A 21673-nucleotide genomic window follows, 5' to 3' on the forward strand; every position below is an offset into this window, starting at 1 on the left:
GGATGGAGAAAAAGATACCATTCCAATACTAATCAAAAGATGGCAGGAGGAGTGTATTAGCTCAAACAGAACAAACTTCACACCAAGAGAAGTTACCAGGAATAAAGAAGGGCAATACATAATGATAAAGGCATCAATCTGCCAAGATGACATCATAATCCTTAACGTGTATGTGCCTAACAAGAGCATTAAAACACGTGATACAGAAACTAAGAAACCTGCAAGGAGGAACAGAATACATAGGTCAAAGAACAAATCTTAGTGAAATTAAAAAATATTCCGAACCAAATAAGAATGAAAATACAAGTTACCAAAATCTGTGTAATGGAGTGAAATCAGTGCATGGCAAGAAAATGACAGCATTGAATACAATATGGAAAAGAAGAAAGATTTGAAATTAATCATCTAAGCTTCTACCTCAGAAAACTAGAAAAGTAGAATAAATCTTAAGTAAACAAGAGAAAATAAACAATAAAAATTACAAAGCTAAGAAATGGGAAAGAATTCTAAAAACTGGTTCTTTGAAAAGATCAATAAAATCAATAATCCTCTAGTCAGGCTACCTATGAACAAATGAGAGAAGACACAAATTAGAATGTCAGAAATGAAAGAGGGTACATCAGTATACAGATCCTGTGGATATTAAAAGGAGAATAAAGGAATACTATGAACACCTCTATGCCTGCAAATTTGATAACCTAGATGAATGGACCAATTTCTTGAAAGACGCAATCTCCAAAACTAAGACAAGAAAAAATAGGCAATTTCAACAGGCCTATGTCTATCTTAAAAATTGAATCAATAGTTACTAACCTCCTATAACAAATGGCACTAGACCCAGCTGCATTCATTGATGAATTCTGCCAAACATTTAAGGAAGAAATTATACTAATTCTCTATAATCTCTTCCAGAAGATAGAAGCAGAGTGAATACTTCCTACTTTATTTTATGAGGCGAGTGTTAACCCTAACAACAAAACCAGACAAAGGCATTACAAGAAAAAAAAATTTTTAAACCAATACCTCTTATGAATATAAATGCCAAAATCTTCAACAAAATATTGGCAAGTTGAACCCAACAATGTGTAAAAAAGAACTGTACACAATGACCAAATATGATTTATCCTAGTTATGCAAGTCTGGTTCAATATATGAAAATCAGTTAATGTAATCTACCACATTAAGAAGTTGCAGAAGGAAAATCCCATGATCATAGTTACAAATGCAGAAAAAGCATGTGATCAAATTCAACACTTGTTCATGATAAAAATTCTCAGCAAACTAGGAACAGAGGGGAAACTTCCTCAACTTGATAAAGAACATCTAAAAAAACCTTCATCTAACATATTTAGTGGTGAGAAACTAAAAGCTTTCCTTCTAAGATCAGGAACAGCGCAAGAATGTCTCCTCTCATCACTCCCTTTTAATATCATACTAGAATGGAGGAGCCTGGTAGGCTGCAGTCCATGGGGTCGCTAAGAGTCGGACACGACTGAGTGACTTCACTTTCACTTTTCACTTTCATGCATCGGAGAAGGAAATGGCAACCCACTCCAGTGTTCTTGCCTGGAGAATCCCAGGGACGGTGGAGCCTGCTGGGCTGCCATCTATGGGGTCGCACAGAGTCGGACACGACTGAGGTGACTTAGCAGCAGTAGCAGAAGTCCCAGCTAATGCAGTAAGACAAGAAAACAGAACGAAAGATATAATACAGATTGAGAAGGAAGAAATAAAACTGTCTTTGTTTGCAGGTGACATGATTGTCTATGTAGAAAAACAGAAAGAATCAACAACAACAAAAAATTCCTGGAACTATTAAGTAATTATGATATACAATAAATACACAAAAGTCAATTGCTTTCCCATATTAAATGAACAAGCGGAATTTAAAATTAAAAGCACAATACCATTTACATTAGCACCCTCAAAATAGAAATACTTTGGTACAAGTTTAACAAAATAGAAACAAAAATTTATATGACCAAAACCATAAAACTCTAATTAAAAAAATTTAAAAAGAACTAAATAAATGGATAGATATTCCATGTTCATGGATTGGAAGAGTCAATATTGTCAAAATGTCAGTTCTTACTAACTTGATCTGTAGACTCAACACAAACCAAATCAAAATCCCAGCAAGTTACTTTGTGAGTACCAACAAACTAATTCTAAAGTTTATATGAAAAGGCAAAACAAAAAACCAGAAAGCCCAACACAATATTAAAGGGAAAGAACAAAACTGGAGGACTAACATTACCCAACTTCAAGATTAAATCTAAAGGGAAAGTAGTATTGGAAAGAATAAACAGATAGATCTTTGGAACAGAGGAGACAGCCCAGAAACAGACCCACAAAAATACAGTCAACTGATTTTTGACAAAGGAATAAAGGCAACAACAAAACAATGATGGCCTATTCAATAACTAATACTGGAACAACTGGATATCCATATGAAAGGAATAAAAATCTAGGCACAGACCCTACAAGACCCTACAAACTTAAACTTTTCTCAAAAATTAACTCAAAATGGATCACAGGCCTAAATATGGAACACAAAATAATAAAAATCCTAGAAGATAACACAGAAAAAAAAAATCTACGTAACTTTGAATACGGCAATGACTTTTTAGATATATTGAAGGTATAATCTATGAAGGAACTGATAAAGCTAAACTTCATTAACTTAAATCTTTCTGCTCTGAGAGAGACACTGTCAAGAGAATAAGAAGACAAGACACAGACAAAGTGTTTGCATATTATATATCCAATAAAGGACAATTATCCAAAATACACAAAGAACTCTTAAAAGTCAACAATAAGAAAATGAACAACCCAGTTACAATGTGGGCAGAAGACCTGAACAGACATTTCCACAATGAAGTTGTACATATGACAAATAAACATATGGTGGCTCTAGTGGTAAAGAACCCACTTGCCAATAAGCTATCACTTCCAACCTATTAGAAGGGCCAAACTAGAAAACAGTGACAATACCAATTGCTGGTGAAGATGTGGAGTAACAGGAACTCTCATTCACTGCTGCTGGGAGTGCAAAATGGTACAGACACTTTGGAAGATAGTTTGGCAGTTTCTTAAGTGCACTCCTGCTATATGATCCTTGTATTTACCCAAATGAATTGAAAACTTATGTACACACAAAAAAAATTGAACACAGATGTTTATAGCAGCTTCATTCATAACTGCCGAACTTGGAAGCAACCACAATGTCCTTCTGAATGTCCTTCCTAGCTGAATGCATAAATAAATTGATATATCCAGACAACAGAATACTATTCACAATAAAAACAAAAGGGTTATCAAGCCTGGAAAAGACATAGATAAACGCTCAATGCACGTTACTAAGTGAAAGAAGTCAGTGTGAAAAGGCTACATACTATTTGATTCCAGCTATGACATTCTGGAAAAGGCAAAAATCATGGAGACAGTAAAAGGATCAGTGGTTGCCAGGGGTTGGGGGAAGGAAGGATGAACAGGCAGAGCAGAGAGGATTGTTAGGGCAGTGAAACTACTCTATATGATCCTGTAATGGTGCATTCATGTCACTGAATATAGAATACCATGAGTGAGTCCTAACATAAACTATGGACTTTGAGTGATTCTGATGTATCAGTGTTGGTTCATTGATTGTAACAAATGTCCCATCTGGTGGGGGATGTTGATAGTGGGAGTGCCTGTGTACGGGGGCAGGGAGTATATGGAAACCTCTGTACACTCTGCTCAGTTTTGCTGAGAATCTAAAACTGCTCTAAAAAAATAAAGTCTGTTAAAAAAAAATCAGTGAACTGATACATACCATCATGTATTTTTTTTAATTCTATTTTTTATTTCAAGAAATTTTGGTCACCTTCCAGTAAAGTCATTTCACAAGGCACTTAGGGCTTGAAGGAAGGCAGTAGAATGCTGCCCTAGGGCAGTATCTCCACTGCCTTGTGAAATCCATTCTCTAGCCAACAGGAGACTTGCTCCAAAGGCCACATTCAGCTCATTTCACAATGGGCGAGACAGGTCCCCACCGCCACCACCAGCAGCCCAAGGCTGGCCTGGCCCTGGAGACAGCTGCAGTACCTGGAGGGAGGGTCTCCATGCTTTGTACTCTCTCATCCCCGTTGCTGTGATGAAGGTCTTTCTTTTTAACTGGGTCAATGTCATTCCAGTCCTCCTGGGGGAGAAAAGATACCAAATGAGTTGACAGGTTCCTGGAGCACACTTCCATTCATTAGGTCAATAAACAGTGAGTCTTTCTGGGCAAGCGGACCCTGGGGACACAGCATGATGACATCTCCCATCTATAGGATCACACCCCAGACTTGCTCAGTGGTGGAGACACAAGGACAGAAGTGTGGAACCTGCTTTTCTTTCTCCATTTTCTATGTATAACACTTATGTATGGAAAGAAATACTCCGGAGACTTAGGGAAGGTGGAGAAGGGAGACAGGGAAACCAGACTACATAAGAGAATTCAACAGTGGCTAAATCAAAGCCATTAAAATCAGGGTAGCTCTCGGGATGCCCTCTACGGCTTAAGGGTACCAGAGGACCGGAGTCTCCCTCAGGCAATTGAACCAGGCTCAGAGGTGGTTAAATGACTTCTGTAGTCCTACTGAATAATAGTGGAGGAAGGGGAAAGGATGGCCAAGCTTTCCTTCCAGCTAATAGGGCTACAAATTAAGGGCTTAATGTAAAACCAGATGATAGAAGCTCTGGCAGAATTTATTCAACTCATCTGTGCAAACAATTTACTCTAACCTATCAACATTAATCAAACTAAATAACAACCTCATGACCACAGAGCTAAATATATTTTTCAACCACTTGGGATCTGATTTCTGTGAACACAATAAGAAAGGCTTCTGTATATACCCCCAAATCAGCAATACCCATTACCATGGCTTGTAATCCTGCCACACAGACACACATCTGTGGGCCAAGCATCATCAACTGGCCATTTCCCCAGCAGGTGCTATTAGGATGCCGCCTCCCTCAGGGGAAACCCAGCCAGTCTTGCTTGGATTTGTTCAGCCAGCATTCCTCTAGCCAGCAAGGGCTGTGTGACTGCTACACACATTTTGGCTCTAAACAATGTAAAGTGAGATCTGCATAAACAGTAATTCTTAGAGGCTGGGCCAAATCAGACATGGTTTCCCTAAATGCAACTTGCTCTGCCAGTAAGCTGCATTTTTACTCAAAAGGTAGAATAGTTACAGAGTAATTGGGCCTAAGCCTCCTCCTCTGGAGGCCAGCTTGTCCTTCAGTTGCTTTTGAGGTGAAATGAAGCTGGTTTATCCCAGCAAGGGAGGGATTATGGGAGGCACGTCCCACCCACTTATCACAAGGCCTTCTCAGGCCTCCAAGTGCTATGACTTTTGAAGATCCTAGCTTCCCTTGTGGCTCAGCTGGTAAAGAATCTGCTTGCAATGTGGGAAACCTGGGTTGGGAAGATCCCCTGGAGAAGGGAAAGGCTACCCACTCCAGTATTCTGGCCTGGAGAATTCCATGGACTGTATAGTCCATGGGGTCGCAGAGTCAGACACGACTGAGTGACTTTCACTTCACTTCACTTCACTTCAGCCTATACTGTAACGAATGAATTAAAATGCATCTGGACCCCATCTGGGCTTCCCAGGTGGTGCTAGTGGTAAAGAACGCACCTGCCAACGCAGGGGATATAAGAGACTAAGAGAAGAGGGATTGATCCCTGGGTCAGGCAGATCCCCTGGAGGAGGGCATGGCAACCCACTTCAGTATTCTTGTCTGGAGAATCCCATGGACAGAGGAGCCTGGTGGGCTACAGTCCATAGGATTGCAAAGAGTTGGACATGACTGAAGCCAGTTAGCATGCATGCACAGCACATACTCCATTTAAATAGTTTTTGCTGCAAAAAAATTTTTGAAGGACATTTATAATTTGACTTTTGAGATTACTTGGTTATAAATAAACTTTCAATTTACTATTGGCAAAGATTTTAAGACCATCTTGGCAACCGCCAGGGAGAGAGAGAATCTGACCTCTCTCTGCCTTCACAATATAAGGAGACATATGAATACTAAATCCAGCAAGTAATGAAGCTACCAGAATCATACTGTGTAGACTTTTAATTAATTAAGCTTTATTAAATTTTGTTTTGTAGCCTGCTGGTAACATTTTGTGGCTAATAACTTTTTCCCACAGGCATCTGGCCTACTACACACACTGGCTAACCAATCACACCATTTAACCTTGTACTTGAATAAAATCAAAAGTGAACAACAACAAAAGGTGAATCGGTGCTGGTGGGGCCACCACACTGTAATGTTCACCAAATCAACATTTGTAAGTCAACCATCAATATTTTCTTAGAAAATAAATGTCATCTTCTTTGCACAAATGAGATTGACCAGTCTGTATGTAAAACTCCCTGACCTGTCTCTACACTTCCCCGCCCCACCCCGGCCATGTGGCAACGAACTGAGCCCACCATAAAACTTAAGGCCAAAGATGAGGGCCTACTATATAACAAGGACACTGCAAAGTCCCAGCAGGTAACGGGATGCTAAGCACCACTGATGAACACCTACGCACCAAGCACTGTACGAAGATACTTTTTCATCCTGGCAACAAGCCTGCAATTTAATTAGTCCTGTCTAACAACAGGGACACAGAAGATCAGAGAGGTTAAGCAAATTGTCCAGGTTACACAGCGGGCAAGCAGCTCAAGTTGGCCCTTTATAAATGAGGATGGGGATGGCTGGCCAGGGCCCAGTTTGAACCAAGTTACAACAGCCTGATTCTCACAATGTCACAAAAATCCAAGAATACGTTTCTAGGGAGTCATCCACAAAGGCCTGTTTAGTCCTGCACTCAAAGTCAAAAAGTGCAAATCACCACATTCACTACCTGCTCCTAGAGGAGGGTGGGGAGGAGGAGGAGGGGACAAAGAGGAGGGAGAGGGGAAGGGAGGAGGAGCATTTCAGCCGCTGACATTCACAGGGCACTTGCTAGGGGCTGAACTCCATCCTAGACCCTGCCCATGTGTCCATCCTCCTGACAATGCTAGTACTGTCCCATTCTACTGATGAGAAGGCTGAGGCACCACTGAGTCAGAGCATATTGTAAGGCTGGAGTCTAGCCCAGAGCTCAGAGTCCCAAACCTCCCCGTACCCCACCCTTAGAGAAGACAGCTCCCCTCCACCACCACAACAGTCAAAACTAGAGAAAAACAGTGCATTTCCTATTCCCCTCAGGACATGACAGGGCACTGTAGATTCCTCTAGGTTGGGCTGGCCTATCAGAGCCACTGGCTGAGATGATGCCTACACAACTGTCTACTAGAGGTCAGCCCATTCATTGCTTGTCACCACCCCATGTTGTTGCTAGACATTTGGGAAGGGCTGAGGGCAACCCACTCCAGTATTCTTGCCTGGAGAAGCCCAGGGACAGAGGAGACTGGTGGGCTACAGTCCATGGGGTCGCAGAGAGTCGGACACGACTGAGTGACTTAGCATACACAGCACGAGGGTGCAGATGACACCCACCCTGGGACATCATGACCCGTGCCTAGGGCCACTGCCCCTCAGCAGAGTCCAGACCAGACCCCACAAGAAAAATGATGAAAGAAAATGACAGGGAGATTTGAGACTTGTGTTGTGGAGACGTCACTCTGGCTGTGGTGAGGGAGGAATTGGAGGGGGCAGGAGACGGGCCAGGAGGCCGGAAGGTGAGGCGGCTAGAGTGGGGGTGCTGCTGGGGGGCAACAGGTGGGAGGGAAGTGGCATGGGGGGTGGTCATCCACAAGACATGTGGGGAAGTCATTAGAGTAGGGCAGGGGTGGCGCTAGGAAGTAAGAGGAGCCTGCTCTGGAAATGCTGGGCTACCCCGAGATGCCACAAGCAGGAAACACGATGGGAGGAAGGCGACCAGAGTGAGCACATGGTCCAGGGTGGCAGGAGGGGCTGGCGTTCCAGGGACAGGCAAGACACATGGCATGCTGAGATGAGGCCTGGCCTGGGAGCCGGAGCCCCAGGTTCTGGCCACGGTTTTGCTTTGCTGGTGGTGGGGTCTGAGTAAGTGGCCAGCCTTCTCGAAAATGGGGATGTGGGGCTAAGGCACTGGAGGGTCCCTGGGAGTCCCAGGGAACAGATCCAGGTATGAGCACTTGATTACATGTCCTGCCTATAATCCACTAACGGTCAATATCTAAAAGCAACACAGGTCCTTTCAAGGCAGAGGATGGGGGTGTTCTCCGGCACATTTGTTTTGTACCCATAGCACCCAGCATGGTGGTGGTCTTAGGGTAACTGCTCAATAATAAATGCAATCGAAAAAAATCCTCACTCTATTTACTCAGATTAATTTTATTGGCTTTGGCCCACTTTGCAGAGGAAACTTTTCACTACAACCATCCCGTCCCATACATTTACACATATTGTAAAACATACACACATCAGTGGAGGCTCCATTTGAAAATGAAAATACACTGAATATAATCATATGGAGTGATTCCTTCACCCAGTATCTGCTGGTATCCAGGATGTGCCACAGGTGATCTGTTTTCTCGGTGTTAAGAGAAAATGATGCAGGGACAGACAGATTCTCTTTTCAGTTCAGTTCAGTCGCTCAGTCGTGTCCGACTCTCTGCAACCCCATGAATTGCAGCACGCCAGGCCTCTCTGTCCATCACCAACTCCCGGAGTCTACCCAAACCCATGTCCATCGAGTGGGTGATGTCATCCAGCCATCTCATCCTCTGTCATCCCCTTCTCCTCCTGCCCCCAATCCTTCCCAGCATTAGGGTCTTTTCCATTGAGTCAACTCTTCGCATGAGGTGGCCAAAGTATTGGAGTTTCAGCTTCAACATCAGACCTTCCAATGAACACCCAGGATTGATCTCCTTTAGGATGGACTGATTGGATCTCCTTGCAGTCCAAGGGACTCTCAAGAGTCTTCTCCAACACCACAGTTTAAAAGCATCAATTCTGCGGCATTCAGCTTTCTTCACCGTCCAACTCTCACATCCATACATGACCACTGGAAAAACCATAGCCTTGACTAGACAGACCTTTGTTGGCAAAGTAATGTCTCTGCTTTTAAATATGCTATCTAGGTTGGCCATAACCTTCCTTCCAAGGAGTAAGCGTCTTTTAATTTCATGGCTGCAATCACCATCAGCAGTGATTTTGGAGCCCCAAAAAATAAAGTCTGACACTGTTTCCACTGTTTCCCCATCTATTTCCCATGAAGTGATGGGACCAGATGCCATGATCTTAGTTTTCTGAATGTTGAGCTTTAAGCCAACTTTTTCACTCTCCTCTTTCACTTTCATCAAGAGGCTCTTTAGTTCTTCTTCACTTTCTGCCATAAGGGTAGTGTCATCCACATATCTGAGGTTATTGATATTTCTCCCGGCAATCTTGATTCCAGCTTGTGTTTCTTCCAGCCCAGCGTTTCTCATGATGTATTCTGCATATAAGTTAAATAAGCAGGGTGACAATATACAGCCTTGACGTACTCCTTTTCCTATTTGGAACCAGTCTGTTGTTCCATGTCCAGTTCTAACTGTTGCTTCCTGACCTGCATATAGATTTCTCAACAGACAGGTCAGATGGTCTGGTATTCCCATCTCTTTCAGAATTTTCCACAGGTTATTGTGATCCACACAGTCAAAGGCTTTGGCATAGTCAATAAAGCAGAAATAGATGTTTTTCTGGAACTCTCTTGCTTTTTCGATGATCCAGCAGATATTGGCAATTTGATCTCTGGTTTCTCTGCCTTTTCTAAAACCAGCTTGAACATCTGGAAGTTCATGGTTCACGTATTGCTGAAGCCTGGCTTGGAGAATTTTCAGCATGACTTTACTAGCATGTGAGATGAGTGCAATTGTGCGGTAGTTTGAGCATTCTTTGGCATTGCCTTTCTTTGGAATTAGAATGAAAACTGACCTTTTCCAGTCCTGTGGCCACTGCTGAGTTTTCCAGATTTGCTGGCATATTGAGTGCAGCACTTTCACAGCATCATCTTTGAGGATTTGAAATAGCTCAGTTGGAATTCCATCACCTCCACTAGCTTTGTTCAGAGTGATGCTTTCTAAGGCCCGCTTGACTTCACATTCCAGGATGTCTGGCTCTAGGTGAGTGATCACACCATCGTGATTATCTGGGTCGTGCAGATCTTTTTTGTACAGTTCTTCTGTGTATTCTTGCCACCTCTTCTTAATATCTTCTGCTTCTGTTAGGTCCATATCATTTCTGTCCTTTATCGAGCCTACCTTTGCATGAAATGTTCCTTTGGTATCTCTAATTTTCTTGAAGAGATCTCTAGTCTTTCCCAATCTGTTGTTTTCCTCTATTTCTTTGCATTGATCCCTGAGGAAAGCTTTCTTATCTCTCCTTGCTAGTCTTTGGAACTCTGCATTCAGATGGGAATACCTTTCCTTTTCTCCTTTGCTTTTCGCTTCTCTTCTCTTCCCAGCTATCTTTAAGGCCTCCTCAGACAGCCATTTTGCTTTTTTGCATTTCTTTTCCATGGGGATGGTCTTGATCCCTGTCTCCTGTACAGTGTCACGAACCTCTGTCCATAGTTCATCAGGCACTCTGTCTATCAGATCTAGTCCCTTAAATCTATTTGTCACTTCTACTGTATACTCATAAGGGATTTGATCTAGGTCATACCTGAATGGACTAGTGGTTTTCCCTACTTTCTTCAATTTAAGTCTTCAATGACAATCATAAACTGCTCAGATTAGTGGAGTAATAATGTGGTTTGATGCTGGCTGGGTCAAAAGTTGCAGAGAATCCAAAGCCTGTGATCCAATCCATAAGTCTGCTTTTATTTCCCAGGATGCAGATCCTTCTCTGCTTTGCTCCTCCTGCCCAAAGAGGGAGGCTGACACTGACTACATAATGACCCACCCACACATGGAAGAAGCTACAGATAAATGCTCACAAGGAGGGCTTGATTGTTCTAAATGAAAGCTACATTCTGTCAGGAAATGTAAGGACTAGGATTCTCTGCTGACCAGACTGAGGGGATGCCACTGGCCCTGCATGACTTCATCGTTCGGACTACAGCCTTGGATACACTCACATGCAGCCTCAGAAAGATGAAGAAGCATTGACCAGGGAACTGAGACTCTCTCCCTTTTCAGATGGCATTTGGCCAGATACTGCATACACTAACTCCTGCCCTCCTACTCACTGACTTACCTGGCAGGCAGTTATTATTATTAGATACTTGAATTTGGCTAGTTTTCAGTCCAAAAGCTCAAGGTACGCATTACTCTTACAAATGCATACAGCAGAAGCAGTCTACTACCTGAAGCACAAGTGGAATTAAATCAGGCTATGAATAAGATCAAATGAAAATAAACAACCGAAAAATGTCTATTTATCTACCATAATTAAAGAGCATGGCAGCCAAAATCCATCCTGTTTCTAAGCAGATAAAGGAGCAATGAGTTTTAACAAAATGACATTAGTTTCAGAAACAGTAAATCCAATAGGCTGGTTTGTTGAATAGTTATGAAAATTAAGGGTAAATAGGCTTAGTTATTAAAATAACTTTCTGCACTATATTTCCAATGAGATCTGTCTCTGTTTCAAAATAAGAGGAAATAAATAAAACGTGGGCTTGGTATTTGCCTGAGACAAAACATCATTCTTGGTGGTGGAGGACTGGGCCAAGAGGAAGCGGGGAAGGGGGGCTTGGATAGAGGTGGGAAGCAACCGTTGGGGTCGGGGGGCACAGCCATTGTCAGGGCGACCCTGAGGCTCAGCAGACAGTCACCAACTTGCTAAGGGCACTAGGTCAGCCCTCACGTCCAGGGTGAGGGGAGAGCCAGAAGGGTTGGGTGAGTTCTTGTTGTTACTAGCGGCTGTCAAACAGATCCCCTCAAAACTTGGTAACTTAGAACAAAAAACACTTAATACCTCACACACCTTCAGAAAGCCAAGGATCTGTCTGGTTCTGGCCCACAGTGTCTCACGAACCAACATGGCAGCTGGGGCTGTGGCCATCTGAAGGTCAGATGGGGCCCAGGGCTGCTTCCAGTCAGTGACCTGAGAGGGGAGAGGGGCGGGAGAGGGGGGTCGGGGGAGAGGGGGACCCCCAGCCCAGCCCTGGGAACCACATGTGGTCACAGCTCCTGATCATCCAGGAGAGGTAAGTCACCAGCTCAATCCTCACTCGAGAGGAGGGGCCCAGACCCCTTCTGAGAGGAGGCAGGCATAGACAAGGCCAGCATCCCACAGACTGACAGAACACTGGAGCACCCCAGCGGCTACTCACATGTGCAACTCTGTGCAGTGAAGTGTCACTCCACCTCACACTGACCTCTTAACCACCACCACCCAACACAAAGACTATTCCCCCCTATGGTAACATGTGTGAATTATGAACCACCACCAAAATAAACATGCCTACACATATAAAACCAGATAACAAAGAATAAATGAATATGGCTAAACCATCAAAGGCTGCCTTCATAAAGTTTAAATGCCTAATGCAATATTTGTTAGCAAAGGTAAAAATATCACTGGGGAGGAAAAAAAGAAAATAAACAGGTTGTTTTCACTCCCTGCTTACTGAAATACATTTTGTCACCATTAAATTCCTTCAGCTGACTAGACCGTATGCTCGGAGACAGATCAGGTTACCAAGAATACCATCTGAATGACTTCTTGAATCTTTTCTCATCAAATGTCTACTTTTCACTGTTATTTAATGACTGTTCAGTAATTGCCATCACCAGGAACAACATTCTAGTTTGGGGGAAAAAAAAGCCAGGTTGCCAGATGTGTTAAAAAGACGTGATAATTTCTATTTCCGCAGCCCATTTCTTAAGAGCACACTGCCAAGCTGAGAACAGAAAACTGCTAAGCAGTTTGCTTGAAAGCAAATTTTAAAGAGTGGATGTAGTCTTCTGTTGAAGACCTAGACCCCTACCCCCAGAACTCTCCCTCCAGAGTGATTACAGCGTTAACTGCAGAGTCCTCTAACTCTTCAGGCGGCGGCCCACCAGGTGTTGCGGGGAACAATCAGGTCTTCTCACCAGAGGATGAAGAAGCCGCTGATACAAGGAAATGTATCTATACGTTCTACCTAGGGCGTGTAACCCACTGACAAGGTGACAAAGGGAGTTTTAACTCATTGAGAAAGGGTCCTGAGGAAAGAAGGCAGGAACACTTGGGCAGGGCCCCTCAGCTGGGCTAGGCTCTCTTAAAACTAGAAGCCTGTATTCAGGCTGACACTGACATCTCTGCATTTGTAAAAGAGAGTGGCTTCTGTTTCTAAATCAGAGTCCCCACTGGAATGGTTTAAGAGGAAGAATGTTCGCTTCCCTCCTGGTCATCACTGGAGGAGGAAGGGGAATACCAAATAGTGTACAAACCAGATCAGCGCTGGGCCCAGGCACCCGCCACGTCTGAACATGCATCCTGAGTGCAGCAGCGATGGGCCCTGCCTCAGGTTGGCCAGATTCCCCACTCAGGGACCCGCTAGTAGAACAAGCTGTTCCACTGGAGGAACAGCGCAGCCGAGCTTCCAACAGCAATCACCCAACCTTTACTCAAATGACAGTCAACAGCAGTGAGAGTAAAAGAATAAGGACCTGCACGGCCAAAGACCTGGGGAATGAGACGGCAAGGCCAGTCTCCCAGAGGCCAGTCCTGCCCTCACCTGCTTCATCACAGCCTCCAGGCTTGGGGTCTAGTCTTGGGTGTTTTCCAGAAGGTTCCCAGGAAGCTCTAATACACAGAGTTGAGAACCCCTGGCTTGACTGACGCACTCAAAGTTTCACACTCCTTACTCCAACCTGGCCCATGAAACTCAATGGGAGAGGGGCAAGTTTCTGCTGCGGGTTCAAAGTCACACACTGCTTCATACAGAATCACTTGCTCATAAGTAAGCCATCTGTTACGATAAAGGTCATCTCTTCATTTTTTCACTGTGTGTCCCTCAGAGAAAAGTAGGCTGTGAGAGACGCTGTCATTTCATATTTGGCAGCTGGAACAATCACTTGTACTAACTAAAGTCATGAGCTGCAGTAACACCACAACTCATCCCCTGCTATCTAACCTCTCTAACAAGCAGAGCACCTATTGCCTCACCCTGCACACTCACTCCACACATAGTCCATCAGTTGTCTTAATTTGGTGAAAATCTTCCTGTTTGAATCCCTGAGGCGATAGAGATGAACGTCTATCAGTGCTGCAGCCTGCTCAGCCTGGAAGCTTGACGCCTGAAGCACAAGAGGCAAGGTCTGGAAACGCGCTGGCCTGGCAAGTCAGTCCCAGCCCAGTTCCAGCACCCAAGGCTGCCCAGGGTGCCTCTCTGGGACTCAGACCCAATATGCAACGTGGAAACACCTCTATCCCAGCCCCTGAAATGACATAACTGGCAGGGCCCCAGCAAATTGTTACAGCATTTAAACTCTGCGTCCATGTTCACTGACAACATTTAACCTCCTTCTTCCATTATGAAGACCCAGTCTTTACTCCTCTTTTAATTATCCTACTCCAACCACTAAACTTCCTCCTTTCTGCCCATAACGAGCTCATTCTCGGACTTGTCAAAATATATTCGTATGTTATTCATATGTTATGTTATGTTATGACATATGTTATGTCTCGTATGTTATACTCCCAAACCTGTGGTTGATGTTTAGTCGCTAAGTCGTGTCTGACTCTTTTGCGATCCCACGAACAACTATATAGCCCACCAGGCTCCTCAATCTCATGGGATTTCCCAGGCAAGAACACTGGAGTGGGTTGCCATTTCCTCCTCCAGGGGATCTTCCTGACCCAGGGATTGAACCCTTGTTTCCTGCATTGGCAGGTGGATTCTTTACCACTGAGCCACCAGGGAAGCCCCCTTAAACATGTAACTTCAGCTTAATCATGAGAAAAACATCAGACAAACCCCAAATGAGGGATATTCTACAAAATCTCTGACCAGGCCTCCTCAAAACTATCAAAATCATCAAAACAAGGAAGGCAGGAAACCATTACAGCCCAGAGGAGCCAAAGGAGATACAATGACTAAATGAAATTGGTACCTGGACAGGCTGTTGAAACAGAAAAAGGACATTAAAGGGAAATTCAGGTAATCAAATTAGTTAATAATAACATTATCAATAGTGGTTCTTTAATAATAAGGGAAACTGGTTATAGTTGGCATGGGAACTCTGTACTATGCTCCCATTTTTTCTGTAAATCTAGAATTGTTCTAAAAATAAAGTGGGTGCATAGATCTTACACCTACATAAAAGGAAAATAATCACATTAAACACTCCTGTATTTATCAATCATGTATTTCTAGGGCATCTGTCCATTTTTAATGGCAATGTTAAGCCCTCTCCACATCCTTCAGGGAACTAAGGTGTGAGTCAGCATTTCCTGATTTTAAAGCCAATTTTGTAACGAGACACACACCTAGGAGCAATCTATTTCACACTACAATCCTCTTCCAAGAGCAATCAATTCACCCTAAACCCCTCCCCACTCCCAAAGCAGCAGGTGGCCCAGAGCAGAGAGAGCACAAGTAGGACTATTAACATTCCTTATTCCTCGAAGGAGTTTATGATGCAAGACAGCTCCTGGGCCAGGTCCTAAACATCCATGGAGAGGATGATGGAGCAGAGCCTACAGGTGAGCTGAGTGCCTGCCATTTACAGCCTCATTCTCTATCAAGTGGGCTGATTCCACCTCTTTCTTCCTGTAAGCAGAGAAATGGCTTCTCCTGTTAGGAGTCTGCACACAGCCCCTTCTTAACTGCTGCTCCTCTTCCTGTTCTGGGATTCTTAACGTTAGCTGAAACAGCAAACTTGACTCAAACATGTCTTTTTACAAAAAAAAAAAAAAAATGGGTTTTAGAAAGATTTTCCCTCATGACTTACATAAAAGTCAATTGTTTTTTTTTTTAATGTTAAAAAATAATTCCCAACAGATGAGGGGAAAAGTGGCAGGAGAGAAGTTACACAAGCAACTACCTGGCTAGCACTGAGCAGCATTACAGTGAGAAGTGGGGACACCCTCAGAGGCCTCAGATCACTGCCCGCTCCCCGCCACCTCCAGAGGCCACACCATGCCACCGCTTTCCTGCATCCTCACCGCCTCCAGGACACCTCCCCCACTACGGCACCCAGCCTCAGGGTCAATGCTCTACAGGCAAAGCTGCTTGCCCACTTGCTCGGGCTCCCAGGTGGATGAGGGCGCCTAGAACTGGCTGCAACACCACCTTGTAACCAGTAGGTGTCGCAAGCCCGCACTTCATCCCCACCACTGGTCCTCACCCCAGGGGTCCCGGTCCGCTCAGTTCCAGGGAACCACCTGAGTCAGAACTGGCTCCATGGAGGGATGGGTGAGACCCTCCATGGACTCCAAATCTTGGGTCTGTTTTCAAGAGCGTCTGCAGGGGAAAATGTTATGTGAAGGACTCCAAAGGAACCCAGGGTTAGAATTTCTAATTAATTTTCCCCCCTTCTATAATCACAAATATCACAGAGTCAGAAATTCCTGGCAATAAGCATGGGGGCACCGACTGTCTGGGTATCATTCATGGACGACCACCCCACAGGAACACACAAATGCCCGCTAAGGTGGATACAGGGACTTGGGGGAGAGTCCTAGTTCAAGGACAATGTGTATATTGATCCACTTCTCTTCTGTGACAATGACTATCAGAGACCTAGACGTGGGGAAAAGGGCAAGTGTGGGACAGTCGGGGAAGGGGAGGGAACCTTTCCAGAGCTGCCCTGGGAGAGGAGAGGGAGGGGCACCCAACACACGCCCATGGCCAGGCCAGGTCGAGCAACCTGAAGGTGGAAGGAGGAGGTTTTTGAAGAATATCTGATAATTCATATCAAGGTTGGCAGGTAAAATGAAGGTGACCACATGGATTTTTTTAAAAAATAAAACCACTGAATGTGGCTAGAGGACCAGAAATACCATGTAGGAGGCACACCTCGAAAGATGTATGTCATATGCAACCAAGAAATAAACTCATGAGCATCTCAGTGAGATGGTGGGGAGACATTTGCTGAAGTTTCTAGCAAATGAGCAACAGTAAATGGGAACAGTACAGCATTTTTATTAATTTAAAATTTACATGTTCTCATTAACCTTCTCTTGATTTATAGTTCAATGGCTAATTGCCATGTGAGTATTACCCAAAGAGTTGGACACGACTGAGCGACCGATTACCCAAAAACTCCAGAAGGGTTGTCCTAAATCTATTTTTCTCAAAAGGTCTTTATTCATTTCAAATTCCTCTTTTAGAATGAATTTGTGCCAACAGCACACTCATGTCTCGTTAGCCCACTTCACAGAGAAGTGACTCTGGAAAAGGGGGTTCATGCGGTACTCTGGAGTCTGAATTCCATCTGAACCCATTGTAAAATGTTGGTTTTGCCACAGCTCCAAGCTCTTTTTCTCCAAGATGATTTAGACCATGTTACAGAATCCAGATGGAGTGCCCCTAATGTGCATCAGCTGTAGTAGGACTCTGTGCAGAGAGACCCACCCCAAGAGGAGCAGGGAAGCCAGCTTGTGGGCAGGTTCCAGGGGTGCCTGCTGTGTGCCTCTCCCACTATGTTCTGCATGGGGCAAGGTGCACAGCCTCTGCCAGGGACAGGCAGCTGGGTTCTTTATCTCAGGCACACTTATTTACACGTCCATTTTCTGCCTAGGATGTCTTCCACACGATTCCAGTATGTGTTATTACAACATGGGCTACAAATGTCTCACTATCTTATTTAAAAGGAAAAGGATTGAGTGTAAATTAGTTGAACTTGACTGGAAAGTAATTTGGTGCCATATATCAAGAACTGGAAAGACACAGAACCGTTAAGCTGAGAAATCTCGTTTCTGTGAATTTATCCTCATGAACTAACCAAAAATAAGGAACAAATTTTATGCATGGATGTTGCAGCATTGTTCATAAAAGAAAAAAAGAAGAAACTTAAAACATTCACCGAAAGGTTGGTTAAATTATGTCACAGCCCCTCAAAAGAATACTAGGCAACCATTAAGAATTATAAAGACCACCCAGTTATATGCAAAATGCATATAATACATTAAATGAAAATGCAGGAGACAAAATTTTATGTATACAATGAAACAAACTATTAAAAAAAGGATCCATATAGATAAGCCTGGAATGAAATGCACTAAAATAAACATGGTTGTGTTGAGAGTGGAGAATGATGAGTGTTGTCTCCATGTCTTAAACTTTCTGTCATATTTTTAAATTACTTTCATGAATAATAAATTTTAACACAGGCATGTTTAGGTTGGAACTTCAAACCTACCCAATATTTCATATCAATAACTCATCAGGCTCACACCTGGCCTGAGGCTACAAAAGCCACCCAAGATAGCACAGGAGCTGCTTCCAGAAACAGGTGTGCGCCTGGCCCTGCGTTCACGGTGTGTGGTTAAGGCACTACTCTGGAGCCCACGAAGGCTGCACCTGCCTTAGAGTTGGGGAAGACTGAGAGGGCGCGCTGGCCTGGGCAGGGCGCGGTGCGGCCAGACTCTGCTCCCACAGGCCTGCTGAGGGCCCAGCTCCTCTGGGTCCAGCCCTTTCCCTCTGAGTGTTTTTTCTCAAGAAACTGGTCAACAAAAGACTGAACTGATCCTGTGTGCTTGCGGCCACAGCTGGCACTGATCTGTCAAACAAAGGGGTAACTGGACCTTCTCATGAGTTCCCTGGCAACTACATGCAGAGATCACAGCCCACTGTTCTTCCAGGCCCATCACTGACTGTCCTGACAGAGGACATAGGGGCGGGAATCACGACAGAGACGCCACCCCCACAGAGCTGCTGCTGAGAGATCCCAGGTCACGCGTCCTAGGGCAGCTGTGTGCATGTGTCCCAGTCACTCTTCACACACCCTTGAGGAGCAGAGTTAACGTCCACGGTGAAAAGCAAGAAAACTGAGAACCAAAGAGACTGAAATCAAGAGCATGTAGCCAATGGGCAGTGAGGGCACCAGAGTTCACACTCTGTCCATAAGGCCAGGCCAGCCCTGGGTGGTCTGACCGTACCCTGCCCTTCTGGGAGGTTATAATAACTAAGCCTGGTTCAGCTGCCTGACTAACTGATCTGGCCTGAGACTGGACAGACAATAACTTGGGGCAACCCACCCTCGTCTTCCCTTATTCAACTTCAAAAAATTATCGTTTTACACTAATTTTTTTTTTCCAAGGCTGCTTTTCTTGCCCACACATTTTATCTTGCTTAATTATAAGGAGAAAAATGGTATCAAGGTGATTTGCTGCATGGAACTCAGTCTTCACAGGCAAATTCAGATTCCTGCTCTGGAGTTCACTCAGCAGGAATCATGACTCTACCCACGGGGACACTGCAGGAATGAAGTGAGACACATGTAATGGACGCTAAAGTCTGACATACTATAGGCTCTCAATATGTGAGCCCCCATCCCACATCACAGCCCTAGAAGTTTAAGGCATTTAGAGCAGAGCAAAGTGAAGCACACACACAAAAATTATCCAAGATCCCCCAGTTATAAAAGTCATGAGACTTCTATCCATTGCAGACCCGCAGAGTCTATAGAATTCAAGAATCACCACCAGGATATGCCAACCACATGGAATTTGTTTAAGCAGTGCTTGCCTCTCATCACTAATACATGTTAAAGTCTGAGAATTTAACCACCTCTTCTGATATGTTTATTTCTAATTAAGATTTTAATTTAATGTTGAGTTTCAAAGAGCCAGTTTATCTATTAATTTACTCTCTACAGCCCAAAGATTCATGTGTCCATTGGCTTTGAAACTAGAAAAACTAGATTCAAATCCACGTTCCAGAACTTAATAATCAATCTTTGTAATTCTCAGGAGCATATATCCAGAATGCTGGACTTTGAGAGGTTTAAAGAAAGTAAATGTGAAATACTTTGAATACAGTAGAGTTAACACCTTGAGGATGTGTTGGACCAGATGAATTAAGCACCAGAAAGAACTCATTAGAAGTCAGTGGGCCTTACATGAGTGTGAAACACAGGAGAGTTTACTTGAAGCAAATCAAGCAGAACATGCAAACTCACTCTGATTCACGTGCACAGAGGCCTAGGCAACAGCCCTATAATCCCCGATCTCGCCAGCCAAACCCATGACTGGGGAGTGCCAGGGTTTGTTTTTAAAGAAATTCTGCTGGTGAGCATCTCCAAAAGTTTATATACCCCATATCTTACAAAAGGGAGTGGGTAGCTTAAAATAAAAAATCTAAATGGAAACACCAAAGAAATGGAACATCAAGACTGAGGAAATAGGAAGCATATTTGAATTCTCATCTTGAGCTTTCCAAAGACAAAAGTAAACAAAGTAACAGAAAGAAGAATTAAGATGTGATGAGAAGTGGTCAAAGGTGAGGAACCTGCCCAAGGTGAACAGGACATGACCAGGTAAGAACCCAGTTCAGATCAGACACTCCTACCCCTCATGAAGCCCTAAGTGTCTTAACACAGACTGCATTTCTGGTGGAAAATCCTAAAATTTGTCATGAAAGAAATGGATTTGGAGTCACGGGTGGTCGTGGGTTAAAGTGTCCGCATTTCTTTGCTGCTCCTCTCCAGGGTGCTGGAGTGCCTGGCCCCAAGCCGCCTGGACCCTGGCCCTGGGACTTACTGTAGCTCACTGGGCGGCAGAAACCTGGAGTCAAAGATAGGCTCGTCATACTGTTCTCTGGCCGCCCCCTCCAAACTCGGCCCTATGGCCCGCACACATAAGGAAGCAGGCCCGGGGTCCTGGAAAGCCAAGGCGCCCCAGAAAGCAGCCAGCAAGGCCTGGGGTCGGGCAGGTGGGGCCAGCTTGGCCAACCGGCAACCCAGCTGTCACTTGACCGAATGAATACACACAACCTACGGGGAGCCCGGTCGACCTGAGGGCTGCAGGAAGTGAGAAACCACCCCTGTTTCAGGGTGGTGGCCTAGGCAGCAGCAGACAAGGGAAACACGGATGCAGAACAGACCCCCACAAGAAATTTCCAACAACAGCTCCACGGCATCAGGAAGCTGCTGTTGCATGGCAGCTGCTCACAACACCTTGGGGTAAGATATGCAAGGACAATTCAGGCAAAGGGTTCCAAATGAAGCAAAACCAGTGTCATCCACACAGCTGGAGCAACAGCCTGCATTTTGAATATTATATTCCCCTCAGAAAGTATAAAAGGATCTGAGAGAGTCTGTACAAAAAAAAAAGAGAGAGAGAGATAAGAGTGAGAGACCTTTTGAGTTTTAGAAGCCATTCCTGATAAAACCAATTTATTCATTTAACAGCTATTTGTTTGAATGTTTACTTTTAGGCCAGGTCCTTTCCCAGGAGGTAGAGATGAAGAGATAATTGTACACCATCAGGTCCTGCCCTCAAGAGTGTTGGACACATGATTTGTGATCTGTGCCCTCCCTGGGGACAGTGGTTAATGGTCACTGCACAGAATCTCTGCGGGCTCCTGGTACAGTGTCTGACACATGCTACATGTTCATTAACACTAGCATTGATATTGATACTAGTAGTACTAGTACTACTTGATACTAGTGTCAAGTAAAATCTCTACACTAATGGTGTTATCATTGTGCTGTGGCTCAAAGATGGCCTGGAGAAGTTGTAGGAGGGAGGACATGGGGAGAGGGAATGTGAGAAGGGGCTGTTAGGAAAGGAC

The 21673-nt window shown here is 44.2% G+C and overlaps 1 protein-coding gene across 2 annotated transcripts in view; it reads right to left on the minus strand.

Annotated features, from left to right (window-relative positions):
• The window catches only part of GALNT2 (polypeptide N-acetylgalactosaminyltransferase 2), a 183011-nt gene that overhangs the window by 83803 nt on the left and 77535 nt on the right, over positions 1 to 21673 (minus strand). For both annotated transcript variants that reach the window (XR_014078078.1, XM_081574387.1), the window contains exon 2: positions 4087 to 4180. Coding sequence is in view for 1 of the 2 variants with exons in the window: in XM_081574387.1 (XP_081430513.1) it covers positions 4087 to 4180 (94 nt within the window). In the remaining variant the exon portion in view is untranslated. The remainder of the gene's footprint in view (positions 1 to 4086; positions 4181 to 21673) is intronic.

The sequence above is a fragment of the Giraffa tippelskirchi genome, chromosome 2 (genome assembly GCF_054371585.1).
Source record: "Giraffa tippelskirchi isolate mGirTip1 chromosome 2, T2T-mGirTip1v1.2.pri, whole genome shotgun sequence".
Lineage (NCBI taxonomy): Eukaryota > Metazoa > Chordata > Mammalia > Artiodactyla > Giraffidae > Giraffa > Giraffa tippelskirchi.